This window comes from Nilaparvata lugens, chromosome 4 (assembly GCF_014356525.2).
Source record: "Nilaparvata lugens isolate BPH chromosome 4, ASM1435652v1, whole genome shotgun sequence".
In the NCBI taxonomy this organism is placed as follows: domain Eukaryota; kingdom Metazoa; phylum Arthropoda; class Insecta; order Hemiptera; family Delphacidae; genus Nilaparvata; species Nilaparvata lugens.
The window spans coordinates 6,746,464-6,768,634 of record NC_052507.1 but is presented as its reverse complement, the minus strand read 5'-3'; the positions used below and the strand labels follow the sequence as shown (position 1 = coordinate 6,768,634).

General features: G+C 35.2%; 2 protein-coding genes across 6 annotated transcripts in view; both read left to right on the top strand.

Annotated features, from left to right (window-relative positions):
• LOC111057411 (25S rRNA (cytosine-C(5))-methyltransferase nop2) overlaps window positions 1-19,490 on the top strand; it is a 47,432-nt gene extending 27,942 nt beyond the window's left edge. Inside the window, exons 7-14 of one of the 4 annotated variants that reach the window (XM_039425626.1) lie at window positions 2,238-2,366; window positions 4,898-4,997; window positions 6,513-6,652; window positions 12,595-12,807; window positions 14,920-15,032; window positions 18,535-19,001; window positions 19,053-19,105; window positions 19,175-19,490. In XM_039425626.1, the coding sequence (XP_039281560.1) occupies window positions 2,238-2,366; window positions 4,898-4,997; window positions 6,513-6,652; window positions 12,595-12,807; window positions 14,920-15,032; window positions 18,535-19,001; window positions 19,053-19,105; window positions 19,175-19,474 (1,515 nt within the window). In that variant the 3' untranslated portion in view covers window positions 19,475-19,490. Of the gene's footprint in view, window positions 1-2,237; window positions 2,367-4,897; window positions 4,998-6,512; window positions 6,653-12,594; window positions 12,808-14,919; window positions 15,033-18,534 lie in introns of all 4 variants that reach the window. The other 3 variants (XM_039425624.1, XM_039425625.1, XM_039425623.1) reach the window with 3 other exon arrangements.
• A 1,878-nt stretch (window positions 19,491-21,368) lies between these two features.
• Window positions 21,369-22,171, top strand: part of LOC111057408 (centromere/kinetochore protein zw10 homolog) — a 44,142-nt gene continuing 43,339 nt past the window's right edge. The window contains exons 1-2 of one of the 2 annotated variants that reach the window (XM_039425617.1): window positions 21,369-21,581; window positions 22,091-22,095. In XM_039425617.1, the coding sequence (XP_039281551.1) occupies window positions 21,548-21,581; window positions 22,091-22,095 (39 nt within the window). In that variant the 5' untranslated portion in view covers window positions 21,369-21,547. The remainder of the gene's footprint in view (window positions 21,582-22,090; window positions 22,096-22,171) is intronic. The other variant, XM_039425618.1, reaches the window with a different exon arrangement.

Sequence of the window (22,171 nt, the reverse complement as noted above, 5' to 3'; positions counted from 1 at the left end):
TGGCTCACGCGCCGAGGACGGGCCGCCGGCTGGAGCAGGGGCGATCGGGCGACCGACACGGTGGCATCTGTCAATGTCGGCCGGTACAATCCCTACCTTCAGCTTGTCGTTGAGCAGGCTAACGACGGCTCCAGTCACATCCTCCCCTTCGCCCTCAGGAACACCGGATAAACGAATATTATTTCTCCTGGAGTATTGAGCCAATTCATCAAGTCGAGAGTCGAAACTATCCTCAAGCTCCGCGACACGAGTTCTGATGTTAACCAACTCATTCGCAGCATCATCAGCTTTCCGCGCCACCGCCTCAAGCCGTCCATCGAGATCAGCGAGCACCTGTGCGCTAATTGTCTGAGAGAGACGCTCGCACAAACGCTCCTCAAGACGGGCAGCAATTCTGTCAACAAATGCATCACTTGACAGCAGTTTCTCGAGAGCCGCCTCCAACTGTCCTTCGGTCGTCATGGAAACAGGAACGCCGTCAGCTATCGAGCAAGACGAAGAAGTATGCGGCCGATTCACCCCTCTTTGTTGTTGTTGATGTTGATTGAATCGCTGCTGCCCAGCCGGTGAATGAGAGATAAGGTTGGCCTTATCTTTGCCAAATTTTGAACCAGCAGCCGCACGAGTAACAGGCGGAGACGGCATGGAGCAAGAAAATATGTGGTTTAACCGCTTCAGATTAGGTGTGAAGGAAAAGTAAAAACGCAGTCCTGTAGCCACTATTCACAACAACACGTGTGCAAAGTTTCAGCTGGATACACAGACAAAAAACCCACTATAAAATCAGGAAAACTGGGAGCTCAACTAAAACACGTCAGCTCTCAAACATTTCTTATCTCACATTTCTTATCTTACATAGTCTTATGTAAATTATCCGACTTTTGTGAGCCACATTTGTTAAATCTGATTTCTAAAATTTTATAGCTTATCAGCCTTCTATTTAAACATCACTTTTGTATCATTCTAGTTACCTGCTCAAATTTACAGTATTGTTATAATAATTTTGTATCACTTCTTCTCAGACTTTCTAAAAATTATTTGCAATTCCGATTCAATTATTTTTTTAAAGCCTCAATAGGCTTTCTACTGGCCAATAAACTTAATTGTAATTTCATCCTGTTTTTTATCTGCGCTTACCTTACTCATATTTTTAGAGCTACTTTTCATTATCGGTGATGAGATTCAGATTGGTTAATAAAAGGCACAACTTATTATCATTCAATTTAATAACATATTATACAATAGTCCACTTGCTTTCCTCTCATCTGAATCGATCAACTTTTTATTGAATCTAATGGGTCATTAAATTATAGATTTAATGGTTCAATATCGGGGCACCGAGCTTCGCTCGTTATTTATTTATTGACTTTTTATAAACCGAACACAATTATTTAAAATGATTGGGGAAGTACTAACAGGCACATCCCAAAACTGTTTCTTTTCCGAATTTTGATTTATACACTATAAATAGTTCAGAAAGTAGGTTATGTTCCATACACTTGAATTCAGGTTCAATTTTCTGTTCAAACATTTGAAAACAAAAAAAATATAATTTAGATTATATACAAACCAAATTGAATAACAAAATAACACTCACTAATCACTTGAAATTGTCAAATATGATCAACTTTGAAATTTATGATATACTCTAGTTTAGGAGGATTATCATGTCATGTCAACAAATCAGATTGATTATGTTGATGAAATCGATTAAATTGTCTAGCTAGATAAAATTTCTCGCTGATTGATCATGATTACACAGCTGTAAAATAATTCTATCTCTCTCCCAAACAGGCACACGCATCTTCTGTTATCGAGAGACGACGAAATTATCATCTGTTTTCCAAGGATGAATTATCCTTTTAATGTCGTTCAGCGAGTTTTCCAAAGAATGAGACCTAGTGCAATCGAATCTTTATATCATAAACCTACTATGTTCCAAATTTCGTGAAAATCGTTAGAGCCATTTTCGAGATCCGTAAAACATAAATAACCAGATAAAAAATAACCAGATATAAAAATACAGAAATTGTCCGCTTAATATAATAGGATTAGATTCAATAAGTGTCCTGAAAACTGAACCTTGATAATGATATGATTATAATAATTTTACGATACCAACTTTTATGTTGATTGGTTGAGTATCTTCAACATCTTCCGCCATAATCAGGAAGGTTGAAAGATGTTTATTTGAAATATTTTTATTTATTTCCGTATTTTTATGTTGTATATTTTAGGCGCTAATCAGTAGAGGAGCGAATGTTGAGTCGGTGGGCAAATGGTCAACTGTTGGACTGGTTGTGTACGAGTCTCCTGTGCCTATTGGTGCAACCCCTGAATATTTGGCGGGACACTATCTTCTACAGGTAAACTGGCAAATTTTATGCAATGTTTGCTTGTAATAGTAATAGAGGATTGGATAAAATTGCAGGGTGAATTCAATCATATCTTGTAGTAATTTAAAACTACATACTTTCATTCAATTTTTACAATTTTCTACAATCATTCTATTTTTTTCTTTCTCGTTCTCCTTTTATCCTTTCTTCCCTTTCTTACACAATGTAGTGTGTGTCCCACTCTGTATTTTTTCTTTCTTTAATAGACAAGCGAATTCAAATAGTTTAGTTTTCCTTTTGTAATCATAAAAATTCTCACGATAAACTCTTTGAATTCGCTTGTCTATTACAGAAAAAATATAGTGTGGGACACACACTACATTCCTTGCCGTTAAATTATTATTTGTTTATACTGCTTCGGACCATATTAATAAAGTTGAGCATTTGCTTATACTTCTAAAATATGGAGCATATGCTTCATTTTCTATGAATGAACGTGAGCATAACCTTTTGCTCATGCTCATCAAAAAAATAGTTTGAGCATTTGCTCAAAAGTAAAAGCTTATGCTCAAAATTGTATGAATAAACTAGAGCATTTGCTCAATTTTTGAAGCAAATGCTTCAAAAAAGGTGAGTCTATTCTGGAGCAGCTTTTCACCTTTTTCTTATAGTAAAATGGCTCAACTAATTCTTGTAAGAGGAAACTATACCAGATACGATCACAACCAATAGTTGAGAACTATAAAACTTTTTTTAGATTCAACCATGATATATATAGCACCATTATTCCTACAAAAGAATAAATACAAAAAATACCTATATGGTATAAGGATAGCCATCACAGAATAGGAAATAGGCATTTAAGAAGATGATAGTGTAGACGATTATAAGAAGGCTATTGAGGTTATAAGATTATTATAGAGATGAAATTAATTGTTCACGCTATTATTTCAAAATTCAGAATTCAACAAACCTAAAACTCAATATTCATGGATAGAAAACAGAGCAGACGACCAAACACAAGCGGTGTCTATACTTGCATATTTAGCGCTTACGTGAGTAGCACATTCTAATCTTCCACTATAAAAACAAAGTAAGGCCACAAAGGCGAATCAGTTGATGAAAAATCTTTAATATACGTGAGCATTTGCTCCAGAATTCAGGAGCATAAGGTAAAGCTTATTCATATAAAAATGAGCAAATGCTTATGCTTCTACCTAATGCTCATGAGCAAAACCTTATGCTCCGTGCTCATGCTCATGAGCAAATGCTCTGTTTTCATTCGTATGGCCCAATAATTCAGTTCACGAGCTCATGGATGTTTTTGATTAAACTACAAAACAGTATAAATAATCGTGCAAGTTGTATAAATAAAATAAACCAAATTATCATTATTCACCATAGATACAGTGTATTGAGATTGACTCATTAGAAATACTAATATAGCCTACCTATAGTATATATTTATCAAGTGAATTTCATGTTAGTCTAATAATTATTATTTATTATTATTTGCAAATTTTGTTACATTGGCTGTTTTTATTTCGCTCATATCATTCTTTGACGTTAGTTACAACCCTTATGACAACAAAGGATTATTGTTTGATTGATTGACTCCAAATCGTCAGCATTCCTTATACTTATACAATCTATCCCATAAGCCACTTTCACACTTACCGATTTCTCGAAGACACGGCACTATAGGGAAGTTCTCCGATTGGCTGATGGGTAGGCGTATCGAGAATCAGCCAATCGGAGAGCTTCCTGTCCTGTCGTGCCGTGCAGTGTCGTCGAGTAATCGATAAGGGCCAGACCACACTGAGCGTTTTTTCAGGCGCCAACCCAATCTACCAATCGGAGAGCTTTCTGCCCTGCCGACTCCAAAAACGCCATCAGAAAACGCTTAATGTGGTCTGGCCATTAGTGTAAAAATGACCGTTTAACCAATTCTGAAGTATGAGAGGAAGCTCACTATAGATGAGAATATTCAATTGTAACTATATTTTTAATTTTTAATGGTTTCATTACATTTATTTGATGCAATTAAATAAATTACAAATTATAATTTTTTTTTTATAATTATTGATGGTTAGATGGAAATTACTGAGATATTATTCAAATGCTAATGAATCAATTATTATTATAAACGAAAATCCCAATTAAATGCTGTAATTCACCCTGAAGACTTCTGCTACTGCAAATATTGACAACAGAGTAGACAGCTAGATGAAAATTCGATGAGCGCTACTATTCAAAAATTATTTGTCAGCCCGGGAATCGAACCCAGTACCTCCCAATTGCCGGTCAGGAATGCTTACCCTTACACCAAACTGACAATCTCTGGATATCCCAATTGGGAGGTACTGGGTTCGATTCCTGGACTGACAAATAATTTTTGAATAGTAGCGCTCATCGAGTTTCCATCTAGCTGTCTACCCTGTTGTCAATATTTGCAGTAGCAGAAGTCTTCGGGGTGAATTACAGCATTTAATTTGGATTTTCGTTTAATAATAATAATTATTGATGGTTTTTATTTCAATTAATTATTGGTTTGTTTGCAGGGTGCATCTAGTATGTTACCAGTAATGGCATTGGCTCCCCAAGAGAATGAGAGGATATTAGATATGTGTGCTGCTCCTGGTGGAAAAGCATCTCATATTGGTAAATATTTAACAATTAATTTACTATTCATAGTTGAGAATGATATTGTATGTATCAATGTATAAATAAATACTTAACTTAGTGTGTGATCACATTGGATGCGTGTATGTGCAACTGCACGCTTGGTTATGCATGACCAAGTGTGCAGATGAGGAACAAAATCTGAAAAGAACAATAGGAACACTCACACTGAACGGTTTGCACGGTTTGAACTGATTGCACTTGCTGGTTGCGTTCTGTCTGAGCAGCTACATGCAAGTGTTTGTGTAACACTTTTCAAATGTTGTCTTTCGGCTCATGCAAGCTCTGATGTGCATTTGCACATACGCATTCAATGTGATCTCACCCTTATTTTACAATATTGTGTTTGTACAGGGACCGGCATATTAATCTGACGATTTTGTAATAATTGCTATGTTGGCACCACTGTCATTGAAAAGGCGGGAATGTTGTACATCAACAGGTCTATTCTTGCCATTTCAGTAGCCAGTATGTCGTGGTCAAGTGAAAATCGAGCGTTTGTAATCGAAGCTTATTTTAAGAATGACTCAGTTATTTTAACACAGCGTTTTCAATAATTTGAATCAACTCGCGCCTGTTCCCAGTAGGGATACGATCTTGTTGTGGGTGAAGAATTTTAGGAACACGTCGTTTGCTTTAAAAACGAAACCAACAGGACGAAAACGGACTGTGAGAACGTATGAAAACATTAACGCGGTAAGAGTAGCTGTTTGGCTGTTAACTGTCTCCATGACGTTCAGCAGCGAAAAATGCTATTGCGCTATCCATATCTGATCAAAGTGTACGACGAATCCTTCATTCCGACCTGATATTCCATCCGTATAAGATAATGTTAGTGCAACAACTTAATGCAAATGATTGGGCACATTGCAAAGCCACTTGAGAGATCATTCTCGAAAATGTCCACCAGGATGCTGTTATTATTTCAAGTGACGAGGCACATTTTCATTTTTCGGGATTTGTGAATAAACAAAATTACCGTTATTGAGCAGACAATAATCCACAGAGCTAAAGAAAGTCATTCAACGAGAAATTGAAGCAATTCCACAAGTGATGATTGAGCAAGAAATTGCAAATTTTAGAATTAGGTTAAGTGAGTGCGTGAAAAGTAACGGAAATCATTTGGATGACATAATATACAAATAAAAAAAAATTGTGGATAGCCTATGTAATTCACTGTAAATTACAAAATTTGATCTTTAATTTTTTATATTTTGTTTTGGCAATAAATTTCAATATATTACATTTTTTAATTGTACGGGACACACTTTAGTTATCATCCCTCAAAAATCGTCAGGTTTTTATGCCGGACCCGGTATAATTCGTTAATTTGTTTATGTATCTAAACTATTTCGTTTTTGGCGATTTTACGCAACGAACTGCCATACTTATGAGTCTTTGATACTGTTGATATTTTTAGCATTATTACTTGCTACTGCATGCTGGTTATTCAATCATCATCTCGAAGAATGATATTTTTATGTTTGTTTTCAGCTGCCGTCATGAAGAATACAGGAACTCTTTTCGCCAATGATTCGAATAAAGAGAGAGCCAGGGCAATCGTCGGCAATTTCCATAGACTGGGAGTTATCAATTCCGTTGTTTGCTCTTATGATGGAAGAAAGTTCTCAAAGGTAACATTGATCATTATTATTACCTACTCTATTTATTGAGTTGGGTTAGATAAAATTTGTTTATTAGTCACTATACTATAAGAGTATTTAAAAAAATCTGTAAATTGCTATACAAACAAGTTAAAATTAGTGTCAGCTTCATTTTTTTATGAAGCTCTTTAGATATTCATACCAATGTGTCAGAATTGGCTGACTGGAAAGCTCACACAAAAAGTTGATTAAGTTAGCTGATTTTAAACCCAGCTGCTGCCCCAAAACTAAATTAACATTTTTTTATTTGATTTGATTGAATAACGATGTATGAACATATTATTATTGTATGATTGTCATTATAATATTATTATACAGAGTGAGTCATGTGTATGGGAGCCCTTCAATAAGTTGGAGACTGTTGTAGATATAATTCTGCAACTTTCAGGATAATTTATTGGTCGAATACTCTACATTTTGACGTACAACTGAATTTCAACCCCTCATAAGGGGGTGACTTAGGGGTTGTAACTCGAATATTTTAAATGTGATCACCCATTGTGTGGTACATCATTTTAAAGGTCTTTTTAAAACAAGAAAGATCACATCAATTAAAATGTTCCCTGATACTTGTATCCAAAATGGCGGTTGATTGAAATATTAGTTCTTAAGGAAATAAGGGGTTGTAACTAAATTTTTTTAAATGTTGACATCCATTGTGTGGCACATCATTTTCAAGGCCTTTCTAAATCAAGAAAGATGACATCAATTAAAATGTTCTATGATATGTTTATCCAAAACGGCGGCTGATTGAAGTTTTAGTTTTTAAAGAAGTAATTCATAAAGTTTAATCAGACACCATTTTGGATAAAAGTATAGAACATTTTTATTGATGTCATCTTCCTCGTTTTGGAAAGACCTTTAAAATTATGTATCACACAATTGGAGTTCACATTCAAAATATTTTTTGAGTTACAACCCCTCATTTCTTCAAAAACTAAACTTCAATCAGATGCCATTTTACATACAAGTATCATAGAACATTTTAATTGATGTGATCTTTCTTGTTTTTAAAAGGCCTTTGGAATGATGTACCACACAATGGGTGTTCACATTTAAAATATTCGAGTTACAGCCCCTAAGTCACCCCCTTATGAGGGGTTGAAATTCAGTTGTACGTCAAAATGTAGAGTATTTGACCAATAAATTATCCTGAAAGTTGCAGTATTATATCTACAACAGTCTCCAACTTATTGAAGGGCTCCCATACATATGACTCACTTTGTATAATTCGTTAAATTAATATATTAATGTTAATTAAAATAAAATTAACATATGAAATTGAGTTTATTGCCTGTAGTATAACTGCAACGTTAAGGGTATGATAACATTGTACGCACATATGTGCAAGTGCACGTGATATCTTGCTTGCCCAATCTGGAAGGGCCAAAGAAGCACGTCGTGACGTGTCATTAGCTGCTCACACTGAACGCCACCAGCAAGTGCACGCGTTCAATGTATGGTTCTTTCCAATGTACCAAGAATACATTCATACAATACATTGGTTCCGTTCCGTGTACATGGAATGTGGTAAATTGTCCGATTCACAATTTACCAAGTAAAAAGTTCCACGTTCCATGGGAGGAATTTTGACAGATTCTGTTCCAGAATCCTGTTCCAGCTCCAACTTTCTGCCCCACAGTCGAAGTGTGGTAAATTGTCCGACCTGGTTCCAACAGGCTCCAACTATCTGAGCTCTCATTGGTCGTTTATTGTAGTCTGCTTGCTTCTCTGCGCATGCGCTGATAGTTTGTTTACCATAGCATAGCATAGAATACATAACCAACAATATGATGTTTGATAACCATTCATTAAATGAATTTTTCTCGATAGAAAATTTTAGAGTAATGGAATAGAAGAAATTTACACTTTTCTAGACGGTAGGTTTGTGAAACAGCCTTTCTTCATTCACGCAGCTAGTAAACGACACATTTTGATGTAAATCAACTTCATAAGTGCGCGCCAAAAGCTTGAACCAACGATTTTGGAATGGTGTTCCATGGGAACATTTTGCACTATAGTGAGGTCTACGTTATAATGACAGTATTTGATCAACTTTGGTTTTGCTATCCTAGTCTATCATTTGACAAAGCCGGTGGTACTATCCTTTTCTAGGTCCACAACGATGCCAATTATTTTTTTGACAGTGTAGAAATATAATTAGTTAATGCAGAGAATCGGCATCGCTATTCTTTTATCTTTATCCACTCCCATTATAACGTGGACCTCACTATAGTCACGCGATGGAACAATTTACGATTGGAACTGGAACAATTTACTGTACACAGAACGTACACAATGTATTATAGGTACCTTGGTACTTTCCACATTTTGTTTCCCATCCGTGCGCTTGGTCATGCATGATCTCATGTGCATCCAATGTTATCCAAGGTCTATAAATACAGGTCATGACACTCGTGTTCCTTATGGAGCGGCCATTTTATGGGGTCTTTATGGCGGTACATTTGAAATTCCAATCTGCTCTTAACAAAACCATGCATTATGGCTTTTTAAAAACAATATTCTGGCTCAGATAATTTGTAAATTCAGGTTTTCAATAATGAAATGTTAGTAATTAATTTTTTTATTATTAAAAATTGTTCTTATACTTGTAACTATTTATGATTCATAAGGCTTTGGGACAAAAGGCTAACCTCAAAAACAGGTTTGAAGTTCCCAATCAATTAAATCTAAAAATCAACAATTCAGTTCCTAGTTGGAATCTAAATATTATTATTCTGCCAGAAGTATTTATTTTACAACAATTCAAAGCCAAGCAATATTTCTGTAACAAAAATAACACATCATGTTGTTCAATCTCTAATGATAACAGTTGATAAATTTTAAAATTGGTGAACGAGAACCCCATAAAATGGCGATTTTGCAATGCATCACGGGATTTGCCCATGTGAGGAACCTTCTCCAAGTTTTGTATATGTATATTGTGTATTGTTTGTACTTTTTAAGAAGAAGAATAATAGTTATTTGTGCAACTAGTGCACAAAGTGTCAGTTTGCTGCACCGAAAGAAACGTTTACGCCCGAGCCGTAGGCGAGGGCGGAATGGTTTCTTGAGTGCAGCAGAGGAACTTTGCGCACGTATTTCACATTAAGTTTTTCCTACAGTTACCATTGAATATGAAAAGTGGGTAATTATGGGTAAAATTGCCTGAATAATGTAATAGTGTTTGAATGGCGGGGGGCAGCTGTGTGGTGTGTGCTGTGGTGGCACTGTGCTGTCGCTGTCCTCCATTATAATAATGTAATAATTAGCGCGTTGTGCTTGGTTGCACCTCTGCTCACTATAGCAGCCACAGCAGTCACTGTTACCAACTTCATTTTGATTTTGCTGCACTGTTGCTCCATATAACCTACTAAGTATTTTGCGTTGCCATGTTGCAAATCTGGAGTGCAGAAAAATTTTTCCCGCACTAGAGCGGAAAAGTGATTCTTTGCGTTCTGTAATCAGTGCAGCAATGGCCACTTTTCAACGTAACTGTAGGAAAAGATAATTTCAATTGTGTCATGACTTGTATTTATAGACCTTGATGTTATCATACCCTGAGATTTCTGTGGCAATCGTTGCTATCGATAATTCCTGTTTAACATTTTACAAGTAACAAATGTAAAGCGTACCCGGCGTAACCGAGAGTAAATGTACCCGGCTTAAATGTATTGACCGAACTATAGTGAGGTCCACATTATAATGGCAGTGTAAGATTGACAATACTGTTGCTGTCCTTTTCTATCATACAACAAAACAGATAGCACTATCTGTCTCTCGCTTTGCAATGTTGTCTATTTGCCAGAATATTTTATATTTACTTTTGACAGTGACTGTACAAAACTGAACAAAAAATTCTCAGCCGCCATTTTTTTTCTTCATTCTATTAAAATACTTGAGTACACAAGTTGTATAATTGATTTAAAATGTATTTTTGAAACAATGAAATAATTTTTAAACATTACCGTATGAGAAACACAAATTAAAATACCTGAAATGACATTTTAAAAATTGATAACTAACCATCCTAGACTTCATCCATGCTTCAGTTAGCCTACCCGTATAGGTTAGACCTACTCGTACCGGTATAAATAATATTGAAAAGTAATTTCAGAATTAATCCATTGAAATTACTTATTTTTGAATAGGATTTCTATATTTCTATTATTTTAAAAAGAAATTGGAATAGAATACCTACCAAATAACTCAATTTCTGTTGTTTTGAAATTCAGATCGTTGTATCACAGCTTTTTAAATTAGCCGCCATTTCAGGTTTGTATAAAAATAAAAATCTGATCTCAGTTATGGAAGCAAATTTTTGAATCAAATTATGAAAAAATATATTTTCTTGATTAATTTGACATTAAATTGATTATTTTATCAAGGAAATGATAATTATTATTGGATTAAATTTAATGGGATGAATTGAGTAACAGCTGTGTACAGTCAGTGGCAAAATGGAGAGAATTGGCAACGTTTTTCTCCTATCTTTCTTCTCTGCCATTATAACGTGGACCTCACTATAGGGAAACCAGACATAAGTCAATACAGTAATTTGATTTACACTAAACACATAAATGTTGTTAAATTTCTCCATATTAAGGTAAATAAAAGAGATACTGTTAGTTCCGAATTTAGATTTAGTTCCAAATTTGATTTGAATAGAATAGATTTGAATTTAGAATATTTCCAAATTTGATTTGATTTGATTCCACATAATTTATTTGAATCATAATAAATGTTGCCGAAACCTGTTTTTACTTTCCTTGCCCTATTACCATAGGTAAGGAAAGTATTGCTTTCCGAGAAAAATTAAGGTACCCCAATTTCTAAATTTCTATACGTCTCAAGGTTCCCTGAGTCCAAAAAGTGGTTTTTGGGTATTGGTCTGTATGTGTGTGTGTGTGTGTGTGTGTGTGTATGAGTGTATGTGCGTCTGTCTACATGATATCTCATCTCCCAGTTAACGGAATGACTAGAAATTTGGAACTTAAGGTCCTTACACTATAAGGATCCGACACGAACAATTTCGATCAAATGCGATTCAAGATGGCGGCTAAAATGGCGAAAATGTTGTCAAAAACATGGGTTTTTGCGATTTTCTCGAAAATGGCTCCAACGATTTTGATCAAATTTATACCTAAAATAGTCATTGATAAGCTATATCAACTGCCCCAAGTCCCATATCTGTAAAAATTTCAGGATCTCCGCCTCATCTATGCAAAGTTTGATTTTAGATTTCCAATTATCAGGTCTCAGATATAATTTAAACGAAAAATTTCGAGTGGAAAAGATTGAGCATGGAAATCTCTTCAATTAATGTTCAGTAACATTTTCACTTAAAATTGAAAGTAAGCTTGACATTTGAGAAAATGTAATTATTCAATTGCAAACTGTTGGCAACTGTTGATTCTATCAAATCATTCACTATGAAGAGATTGATTGAGTACTTTATTTATGTAGATTACAATATATACTGGCTTATACACTTATATACAATAGCTTACAATACAGCAAAATTATAGATGAATTTACATAATATAGACTAAGAAAATAATTATTGAACTGTATATGATATGAAAAAGCAATTTGTAATATAATAACTATAGATAATAATCATAAATTGTTATGCATCTACATAAATTGGCGGAGCTTTGGACATATCAATGTCCATTCTTCGGAAAGAATATTAAAAATATCCTCCCCACTAACTCTCTACCAATAGCAGATCTCGTGTGTATCCAGCGTTATTGTCCTGTCACCAGCTGGCTCAGATCTTTGACTTGAGATGCGCGTTTACACTAGCATCAGGTGATCAATTTTCATAACGGCAAGGAAAGTTGTGTGAGTGCGCCACACCAGATTTTTACAACTTTTGTTTGCTTATTCATCGATTATTTGTTTTCTAGGTTCTGAAGGGATTCGACCGAGTGCTGTTGGACGCACCCTGCTCGGGTACAGGTGTGATCTCGAAGGACCCCTCGGTGAAGACCAACAAGGACAAGCAGGATATCCAGCGCTGCTACAACCTGCAGAGGCAGTTGCTGCTCGAGGCCATTGACTGTGTCAACGCCAAGTCACCCACTGGCGGCTACATTGTGTACTCCACCTGTTCTGTGCTGGTTAGTAGCTATACTTCGATTTAAAACTTCTTATTGTTCTTCTTCTTCTTCTTCTTCTTCTTCTTCTTCTTCTTCTTATTATTATTATTATTATTATTATATTATTATTACTATTACTATTCTTCTTCTTCTTCTTCTTCTTCTTCTTCTTCTTCTTCTTCTTCTTCTTCTTCTTCTTCTTCTCCATCATCTTCTTCTTCTTCTTCTGCTTGTTTTTCTATTTTTCCTTCTCTGTCTGCTTCACCTTGAGGGTTGGGAAGCAGAGTCCTAACTCCGCCCTTGATAAAGGCATATAATCAATCAATCTCCTTCTACTCTTACTCAGTTTCCATCACCTTCTACTGTACTTCTTCTTCTTCTTCCCCCTTTTTTCTGATCCCCTTTTCCTTAAGGGCTCTGAAAAAGATGACCTGGAGTCCTAACACCGCCTTTAAAAAAACATATAATCATTCAATCTCCTTCTTTTCTAACTCCGTCTCAAACTCCTTCTACTCCTCTTTTTTCTCAATCTTCTCAATCTGCTTCTCAAACTTCTTTTCCTCCTTATCTTTTTCCCAGTCTTCTTCTCTTTCTCCTGAATCTGCTTATCAAACTTCTTCATCCCCTTCTCTTTTCCCTCAATCTCCTCCTCCATCTTCTTCTGTGGGGGTTGAGTGGAAGAGGGAGCTCTTATTGCCTCCACATCACTTTTTATATTGTAAAGTGTAAATAAAAAGACATTTATCAGGCTATCTATCCATCTATCTTCTCCTTATCCATCTCCTCCTTCCTCTCCACCGCCTTCTTTTCTTCCTTCTTCTCCTCCTCGATTTTCTTCTTGTTATTTTCCTTCTCTTCCTTAATCTCCTTCTCCTTTCTCTCCTTTTCCCTGCTTCTTCTTTTCCTTCTCTTTTTCCTCCTCCTTCTCCTTTCCTCTCCTTTTCCCTGCTTCTTCTTTTCCTTCTTCTTTTCCTTCTCTTTTTCCTCCTTCTTCTCCTTCTCCTTATCCTTTCCTTCAATCTTCTTCTCCTTCTCTTCAATATTTTTCTTCTAAGACTTGATTATGTAGAGCTCTATAAGACACTCGAAGACTAAAACACCTGTTTGTAAGCACACAGAAACCGGTCAGCGATGAATTGATTGATTGATTGATTGAGTACTTTATTTATGTAGATTACAATATATACTGTCTTATACACTTATATACAATAGCTTACAATACAGCAAAATTATAGATGAATTTACATGATATAGACTAAGAAAATAATTATTGAACTGTATATGATATGAAAAAGCAATTTGTAATATAATAACTATAGATAATAATTATATTGTTATGCATCTACATAAATTGGCGGAGCTTTGGACATATCAATGTCCATTCTTCGGAAAGAATATTAAAAATATCCTCCCCACTAACTATGACCGCTATGAAAGCGGTCACATGAAGATAATTATACAGTTGCTGTAAATATCCATAATATATCTTTCTCCTTCCAAAACCGTTAGAACTCAGAACTGCGAGCACACATTCCTTTAGAGGTGCAGCCTTTACAATGATTTGCAGCCCAGTCGGTCGGAATAATAATATTATTGGATCTTATGGCAGAGTGTTTTACACACAATTCTGCAACCTCTATATCGACCAATTAACGGCAATAAAAATATTCTTATTCTCATTCAGCTAATGGCCGTTTTCATGCACACCATTTTCTCGCCGACACGGTACGACCACAACACCCAAAATGTCCTCGGATTGGTATGTACGCCAACAGACTCAGTCATTTTGAGTGTCGTATCGGCGAAAAATCGGCGTTTGTGAAAATGGCCATTAGGACGATATTATGTGGTGTCGGTATCATGTGGCAAGATTGTTGTGGGTGTGTGAAAACGGCCAATGTTAGGCAGAAAAAATTAAACCAAATAGCGGTAATAAATGGTCAAATGGTATTTGGTTTAATTTTCTCTGCCTAACATAGGCCGTTTTCTCGCATACACTTCATTTTACATGGCCTCTGGTCTCTAGCGTTAGTATAATTTACAATAGAAGTTTTTATTTTCAATAAAATTTTTATATTATTGCAATTTCCACTTTTCTTACTAATTTGTTGAACTTTAATGATTCTTTCACAGCCGGAGGAGAATGAGTGGGTCGTGGACTATGCTCTGAAGAATCGAGATGTGAAACTGGTCGACACGGGACTAGATTTTGGCAATGAGGGATTCTCAAGTTTCCGAAATTTAAGGTAAACCGATCAACACTATATTTACATCATTGGCATTGTTAATTCATCAGGTCATTCGCAATTATTCACCTAATATAAATTGAGAAACAAATTAAACAACTTCACTTCCAAAAGAGGAAGAAATAACTACAACCAACTACATTTCGATAGTAAACCCATTTCGAAATCAACACACATTAGGAAATAGTTGACTTCATTTCATTCATCGAAGCTTTTAACAATTAAGTTATCTTTCATTTGAGCATGAAACTTTGAGATCACCCGTTACTGCCTTCATGACAATTTTTAATTCTATGTTTCAAGTCAATCGGCGTTTGTCTGTTTGTTTGTTTGTACCGCAGTTATGGTCCGATTTGGATAAAATTTGAAATACAAGTACTTTGAAACAAGGTGCAGAAACGTATGTATTCAAATTTTTTTAATTCATTCCCGTTTCAAGATGGGGGCCCTATATTCGGAAATTTTACACTGAAAATCAACCTAAATTTTCAATACTTTATCAGATCAGGTTCAAATTGGGCTCATTCTTCTCAGCTCTTTAAAACGGTATTATTTCATGTATCACATGTTGAAAATTTTCTTATTTTTGGCATTTCGATTTTTTTTCCAAGTCCCAATTCAAGTTTCAGATTTTTTTATCTTTTAAACCGTGCTTCCGAGCTCAAAAGTGTGGAGGACCTTTATTCTTAAGCGCTCCAAGGTGGTCTCATTTCATATATCACATGTTCAAAATTTCAAAAATTTAGAATTCGATAATCCCCCCCTCCCAAAGTCACAAATTTCAAGTTTCAGATTTCTTATCTCTTTAGCTGTGCATCCTAGCTCAAAAGTGTAGGAAACTTTTATTTTCCAGAGATCGAAGGCGGTCTTATTTCTTACATTACATGTTGAAAATTTTGAATTTTTTGTAATTCAATTATTTACCCCCCCCCCCAAGACACACATTTTAAGTTTCAGATTTTCAATCTTTTTAACCGTACATCCTAGCTCAAAAATATAAAGAACTTCTATTTTTCAGCGTCCACCACCGATCCTATTGCATTTATATCATTATACTCTAAATCAAATTTGTATGTGTGTTTGTGTGTGAATAGGCGGGCGTGTGTGAGTAGTGATTTTAGTGAGTGTAGCGAATTCTACTGTTCTCTGAACTACTAGTATCAATATTACTAGTAAATGATTGTTTTCACACTTACCGATTGTCGGCCGACACTCAGAATTGTCCCCAGATTGGCTGAGAATCAGCTGCTGGTCAACTTAGCCAATCAGAGGACAATATTCTGAATGTCGGCCAATGATCGGTAAATGTGAAAACGGTCAACCTAATAGAACTAATTAGCGGATTCAAAATTGTTTTATAAACTCATTTAAAGTATCCGACTAAATAGCCGAGATGACTAAATCGTTGCACCCTTCAGTCAGGACTTCCTATATACCGGACCTGCGCCTTCAAAAAAAAAAATGACTGCCGTATGTGGTGGCCAGCATTGATATTTTAAACGGGAACTAGACGAACTGAGAATTCGACAAAATGAGACGCTCTCTAACAGCTGATTAGTGATTTTTCCTCAGTAGGAATTTCTATAAGACCACCGCATACAGCGGCCATTTTTTTTCTAGGTTCAGGTGCGGTAGTATATATAGTGAGGTGCACATTATAATGGCAGTGTACGATTGACAATACTGTTGCTGTCCTTTTCTATCATGCAACAAAACAGATAGCACTATCTCTCTCTCGCTTTGCAATGTTGTCTATATGCCAGAATATTTTATATTTACTTTTGACAGTGACTGTACAAAACTTAACAATTCTCAGCCACCATTTTTTTCTTCATTCTATCAAAATACTTGAGTACACAAGTCATATAATTGATTTAAAATGTATTTTTGAAACAATGAAATAATTTTTAAACATTACCGTATGAGAAGCACAAATAATACCTGAAATGACATTTTAAAAGTTGATAACTAATCATCCTAGACTTCATCCAGGCTTCAGTTAGCCCACCCGTATAGGTTAGACCTACTCGTGCCGGTATAAATAATATTTAAAAGTTATTTCAGAATTAATCCATTGAAATTACTTATTTTTAAATAGGATTTCTATTATTTTAAAAAGAAATTGGAATAGAATACCTACCAAATAACTTAATTTCTGTTGTTTTGGAATTCAGATTGTTGTATCACAGCTTTTTAAATTAGCCACCATTCCAGGTTTGTATAAAAATAAAAATCTGATCTTAGTTATGAAAGCAAATTTTTGAATCAAATTATGAAAAAATATATATTCTTGATTAATTTGACATTTGATTATTTTATCAAGGAAATTATAATTATTATTAGATTAAATTTAATCTAATAATAATCTAATAATAGAAACCTATGGTTTCCGTCCATTGAAGGAAAGTTTTTCATTTTAGAAAATCGTCTGAATGATTTTCTGATCTCTAGGATTTCAATGAGATAGTGTAATGTAGGATTTTATAGTGTGCATGAGTGTGTCAATCTAGCAGTGACTTCATTTTTCAAACATTAACTATACTAGTAGTTCAGAGAACAGTAGAATTCGCTACATTCACTAAAATCACTACTGACTATAAATGCAATAGGATCAATGGAGAACGCTGAGAAATAGAAGTTCTTTACATTTTTGAGCTAGGATGCACGGTTAAAGAGATAAAAAATCTGAAACTTGGAATGTGGGTCTTGGTGGGGGGGGGGGGAGAAATGATTGAATTATGAGAAATTGTCAACATGTGATGTATGAAATAAGACCGCCTTGGAGCGCTGGAAAGTAGAATTTTCCTACACTATTGAGCTAGGATGCACCGCTAAAGAGATAAGAGTCTGAAACTTGAAATTTGGGACTTTTGGAGGGGGGGGGGAATTATCGAATTCTAAATTTTTAAAAATTTGAACATGAGTGATATATGAAATAAGACCACCTTGGAGCGCTGAAAAATAAAGTTCTTCTACACTTTTGAGCTCGGAAGCACAGTTGAAAAGATAAAAAATCTGAAACTTGGATTGGGACTTGAAAAAAATCGAATTTCAAAAATTAGAAAATTTTCAACATGTGATACATTAAATAATACCGCTTTGAAGCGCTGAGAAGAATGAGCCCAATTTGAACCTGATCTGATAAAGTATAGGAAAGTTAGGTTGATTTTTAGGGTAAAATTTCCGAATAAAGGGCCGCCATCTTGAAACCGGGATGAATTAAAAAAAATAAATAAATACATACGTTTCTGCGCCTTGTTTCAAAGTATTTGTATATCAAATTTTATCCAAATCGGACCATAACTGCGGTACAAACAAACAGACAAACGCCGATTGACTTGAAACATAGAATTCGCTTCGCTCATTCAATAATTCTAAATCTAAATTTGGGGGAGAAATAGCCAAAGGTACGTCTATTTTCTCCCCCAATGATTTGAAGTTGAATTTCAACTTCATTTAGTCCAAAAGAAGAGTACTAATAATATGTTTTATCTTATTTCAGGTTCCATCCATCCCTGAAACTGGCCAAACGCTACTATCCACACACGCACAATATGGACGGATTTTTCGTAGCAAAACTGAAAAAGTTCTCAAACATCATTCCAAACCAAACGAAAAATCCAGAACATGACGACAGCGATTGGCTGCAGGATAAGAATAGTGATGAAGAAGATGATGATGAGGAGGAAGAGGAGGAGGAGGAGGAAGATGAGGAACAGGTGACGACGATTGAGGAGAAGCAAGTAAAGAAGGAGGGAATGAAACAGAAGACTGGTAAAAAAGGAGTACAGGTGACAACACAAAATGAGAAGAAGCAGAAGAGTCAAGTTGGGAAATTTGAGAACAAAGGTTTGAAGAAGGGAAAATTTGAGAAGAAAAGTATGAAGGGACAAGATGAAAACAAGAGTGGAAAGAAGGGAAAAGTTGAAAACAAAAGTTTGAAGGGAGTTGAAAACAAAAGTTTGAAGGGTAAAGTTGAAAACAAAAGTTTGAAGGGAGTTGAAAACAAAAGTTTGAAGGGTAAAGTAGAAAATAAGGGTTTGAAGGGTGTTGAAAACAAAAGTTTGAAGGCAGTTGAAAACAAGAAATTCAAGAAAGGAAAAGTTGAAAACAACGATGAGAAGAAGGCAAAAATAGAAAATGTTGAAAACAAAAGTTTGAAGAAAAAGAAAATCAAACTTAAACATAAAAACGTGAATGGAACAGTTGATGCAAAGAACGATGAGAAACAGAAAAGTGGAAGTGTTGAAAGAGATGGAAACATTAAAGCTAAGAAAAGTGCGTTGAAACGTAAAAGTAGCAGTTTAGTAGAAAATGTAGTTGTTAAAGATCAGAGTAAACTGGAAAATGGTATTAAAGGTGTCAAGAAGCAATCTAAAAACGCTAAGAGAAAACGAAAGCAGAAGAATTTGAAAAGGTTGAATAGCAAAAATGACCAATAAAGTTGGTTTTGTTGTATATGTTAGTTTTACTGAATAGGGCACATTCCTGGTACCTATTTACTATTAAGTTGTAAATTAATTCACTGTATATGCTGATGATTTACTACAAATGTCATCGAAATAGGAAGTTGAGATCTATTGGTATGAACGGATAGTTAGTTATTGATTGTGCTGGTCCATTTTTTTATCAAGCTTGCTGTATCTTTTGCAGTTTTTGATCAGTGTGGATCGAACTCACATGTATGTTTTATGAGCAAATCTCTTGATAGAGACACTGTAGAATTTGCAAGCATAGATCAAGTAAGCAATTGCATAATATTTAACTTTCAAGTGCCGAATGCACAACAGCCGGTTACATTTTTATTTTATTTATTCGTGGACAGAATCACAAATCATATAAATATGATTAGGAAGGAACAACAGGCTTGGCCCAATCTATTCCATTCCCAAATTTTGATAAATTAATAAAATGTCAAAAAATAGGCTCCTACTGTAAAACGTACAAGTTCAATTAACCGTGATTAATTTCACGAGAACCGATCAGTGAAGCCGTCATTCCAAAAACGCCTTCTCTGATTGGTTCTCGTGAAATTAATCACGGTTAAAATTTAACCGGTTGTTGTGCAACCGGGCCTAAGGGTTATCCTATTATATTAAGCGAGCTATTTCTGTTTATTTATGTTCAACGGATCTCGAAAACGGCTCTGACGATTTTCACGAAATTTGAAATATAGTAGGTTTATGATACTAAAATTCGATTGCAGTAGGTCTCATCCTTATAAAAGGATAATTTCATTCATCCTTGGCTGAAACAGCTGAGACTTTCTTCATCTGTGGATAGTAAAAAGTGAGCGAGTGATTCTGTGGAAAATCAAAATATTGCATCCCCGAAATTCATAAGCTGACGTATAGCCAGCTGTAAAATCATTTTAGAGAATTGTGTTCTGTTTATCAATAAATGAAAATAACGAGCGAAGCTCGGTGCCCCTATATTGATTACATTAGATGCGTATAAATGTGCAAGAGCACGCGTGTTCATGCATGACCAAGCGCGCAGATGGGAAACAAAATCTGTAAAGAGCAATAGGAAAACTCACACTGAACGCTTGCACTTGCTGGTTGCGCTCAGTATCAGCAGCTACAGACAAATCACAACGTGTTTCAATGGTTCTTTCCAGATTTTGATTCTTGGTTCATGCATGATCTGACGTGAACTTACACGCATCCAATGTGATCATACCCTTAGTGGGAAGTGGTGCAAAATGATAAATACGGTATGCATCTCCCAACATCAAAAATGAAATCTTACTACACCAGCTTAGGTCCAAGCCACATGAAGCGTTTTGTCAGACGAGTCAGCAAGGCAGGCCGGCTAGCGTGACCTACCCTGGAAACTGCATATCGACCTGACCGTTCTTTTTGTACCCTAAAGCCCCAAGGCGTCTCAGTCGCGCTGAATATTTTTCGCTTGTCAGACGGATGCATTGTCTCTTATAACTATGGCATTGTCTATTAAATTATGGGGTAAACTCAAACTATAGGTACGAGCGAAATGGACGCTCCCCATAAGACTTAACGCTTATCCTGAAGTCGTACGCTTCTGAATTTATTCAGACGCATTTTTTATTTATTAAAGACGATTTATTTTTTTGGATGCACAGAATAATAAATTATTTATTCTGAAAACTAAATAAATTCAGCGCGTCAGAGGCCCGTATAATAATTGAACACATATCGATATATCGTAATGTCCGTAGTTGGAAATATCGATAGTCTAGAGGTGATTGGTGATCTCGATAATTGTCATTCAAGCATCGATAATATTATATCAAGGTTGCACATCGATAGTGGTTTATCGACCAAAGTCGATAGTTTCACGATAAATAATTAAATCAAATCCACATGAAAATTAGGTTATGTTGAATTAGAGAAAGAGAATTTTGTATACGAATCAAAAAGAAGTGTGATGTCATATTTTGCAAAATAAATCGTGTAATTTTTTGCTTTAGAATGTGAGTGGAGCTTTTAATTTAAATTATAATTGGATGGAAATTGAACAATAACATTGCAGCAATGAGTCTCCCACCTGATACTTCTGCTGATGCAGGTAAACTAATATTATTTATTAATTTATTTGAATAAAAAACAAGTAAGTTACAAAGATATAGGCTACATTATAACAAACATTATTATTTATCCAAACATTAGGTATGTCTCTTTGCAGACAAATTAAAAACCAGCTTTAGCTCTTAATAACTTGATAAGGCAATTTGAAAAAAGGATTATCATTGTCCTGTAGGTTTGGTCCTTTTCTGGGCCCCCGAAAAATTTGTTTTGGAACCCTGACTCAAGAATTTAAATGTCTCAGTCTGTTTCAAAAACATCCTCCAGATTTACCTATGCATTTAATGTTTTAATCTTATCATTGCTAATCAAAAGTCAAGTACGCCTATAGAGTAGAACCAAAAATATTCCTTGCTTGGTGAATCTGCATCATTTACTTTGAACTGGATCTTCACTGTAAATAGGCTTCACTTCGCACATATAGACTGATAATTGTTATGAATCTAGCTCTTGAAAAGTATTTAAATTTTGCCCAGAAGTACGGTAGTAAAGAAGAAACAAATAGGTAAGCTACAGAAAATATATTTATTTATGATGTTACACAATAAATATTGTAGGCCTAGTCTAGATAGT